The 704-nt window shown below is 42.8% G+C and overlaps 1 protein-coding gene across 1 annotated transcript in view; it reads left to right on the forward strand.

Annotated features, from left to right (window-relative positions):
* The first annotated feature begins 253 nt into the window (after positions 1–253).
* Positions 254–704, forward strand: part of LOC122926353 — a 38,580-nt gene continuing 38,129 nt past the window's right edge. Inside the window, exon 1 of the mRNA XM_044277727.1 lies at positions 254–290. Coding sequence (XP_044133662.1) covers positions 254–290 — 37 coding nt within the window. The remainder of the gene's footprint in view (positions 291–704) is intronic.

Below are 704 nucleotides of genomic sequence, written 5' to 3' on the forward strand. Positions count from 1 at the left end.
ATGACAGGGAGCGGCGATTGTCATTGTACCCCTCAGATGCCGCGTTCATACATGATCGCGGCATCTGATAGTAAAAATGCAGTGTAAAAAAAAAAATTTGACTTACCTGATCCATTTGCACATGGTGGGCCGGCTGCCGCCACCTTGATTGAAGGTCTAGTACGAAATCTCGTGCGGGCCGCAATGACATCATCACGTGTATTGATGGCACCCGTCGCTGCGCGCAGGATTTCGGGTGAGATCTTCAATCAGGATGGTGGCGGGCAGCCATTTGCAAGCAAATGGATCAGGTAAGTATAATATTTTTTTTTTTTACTATTTTAGGTTGAGTCGATTTGCTACCGCGAAGCACGAGTAAGTTCAGCTTTGCGGCGAATTGAATTTATACTGAAACTCGGATCGAAGTCCATATTCACTCAACACTATTCATCAGGATAACTGGCATAGGATATTGAGTTAGATCCTCTCTGTATTTGTTTTGGTTGCAGTGTATTTCCCAGATGCATATAATGCTTAGGGCTAACTTATATCCCTATAAAGGGGGTTTGATGTGGGAAGGATTAGGGGGGTCTTATGCATGTTATGTGAAAATGTGTTGAGTTTAATCATTTTTGGGAGGGAGTCTGCAGTTTTGTTGTAGAAATTTGTATTTCTCACATCAAAATTCAGAAAGCCTCTTACCTGTATCCTGGAATTGGCAAATG

The sequence above is a fragment of the Bufo gargarizans genome, chromosome 2, assembly GCF_014858855.1.
Source record: "Bufo gargarizans isolate SCDJY-AF-19 chromosome 2, ASM1485885v1, whole genome shotgun sequence".
NCBI classification, from domain to species: domain Eukaryota; kingdom Metazoa; phylum Chordata; class Amphibia; order Anura; family Bufonidae; genus Bufo; species Bufo gargarizans.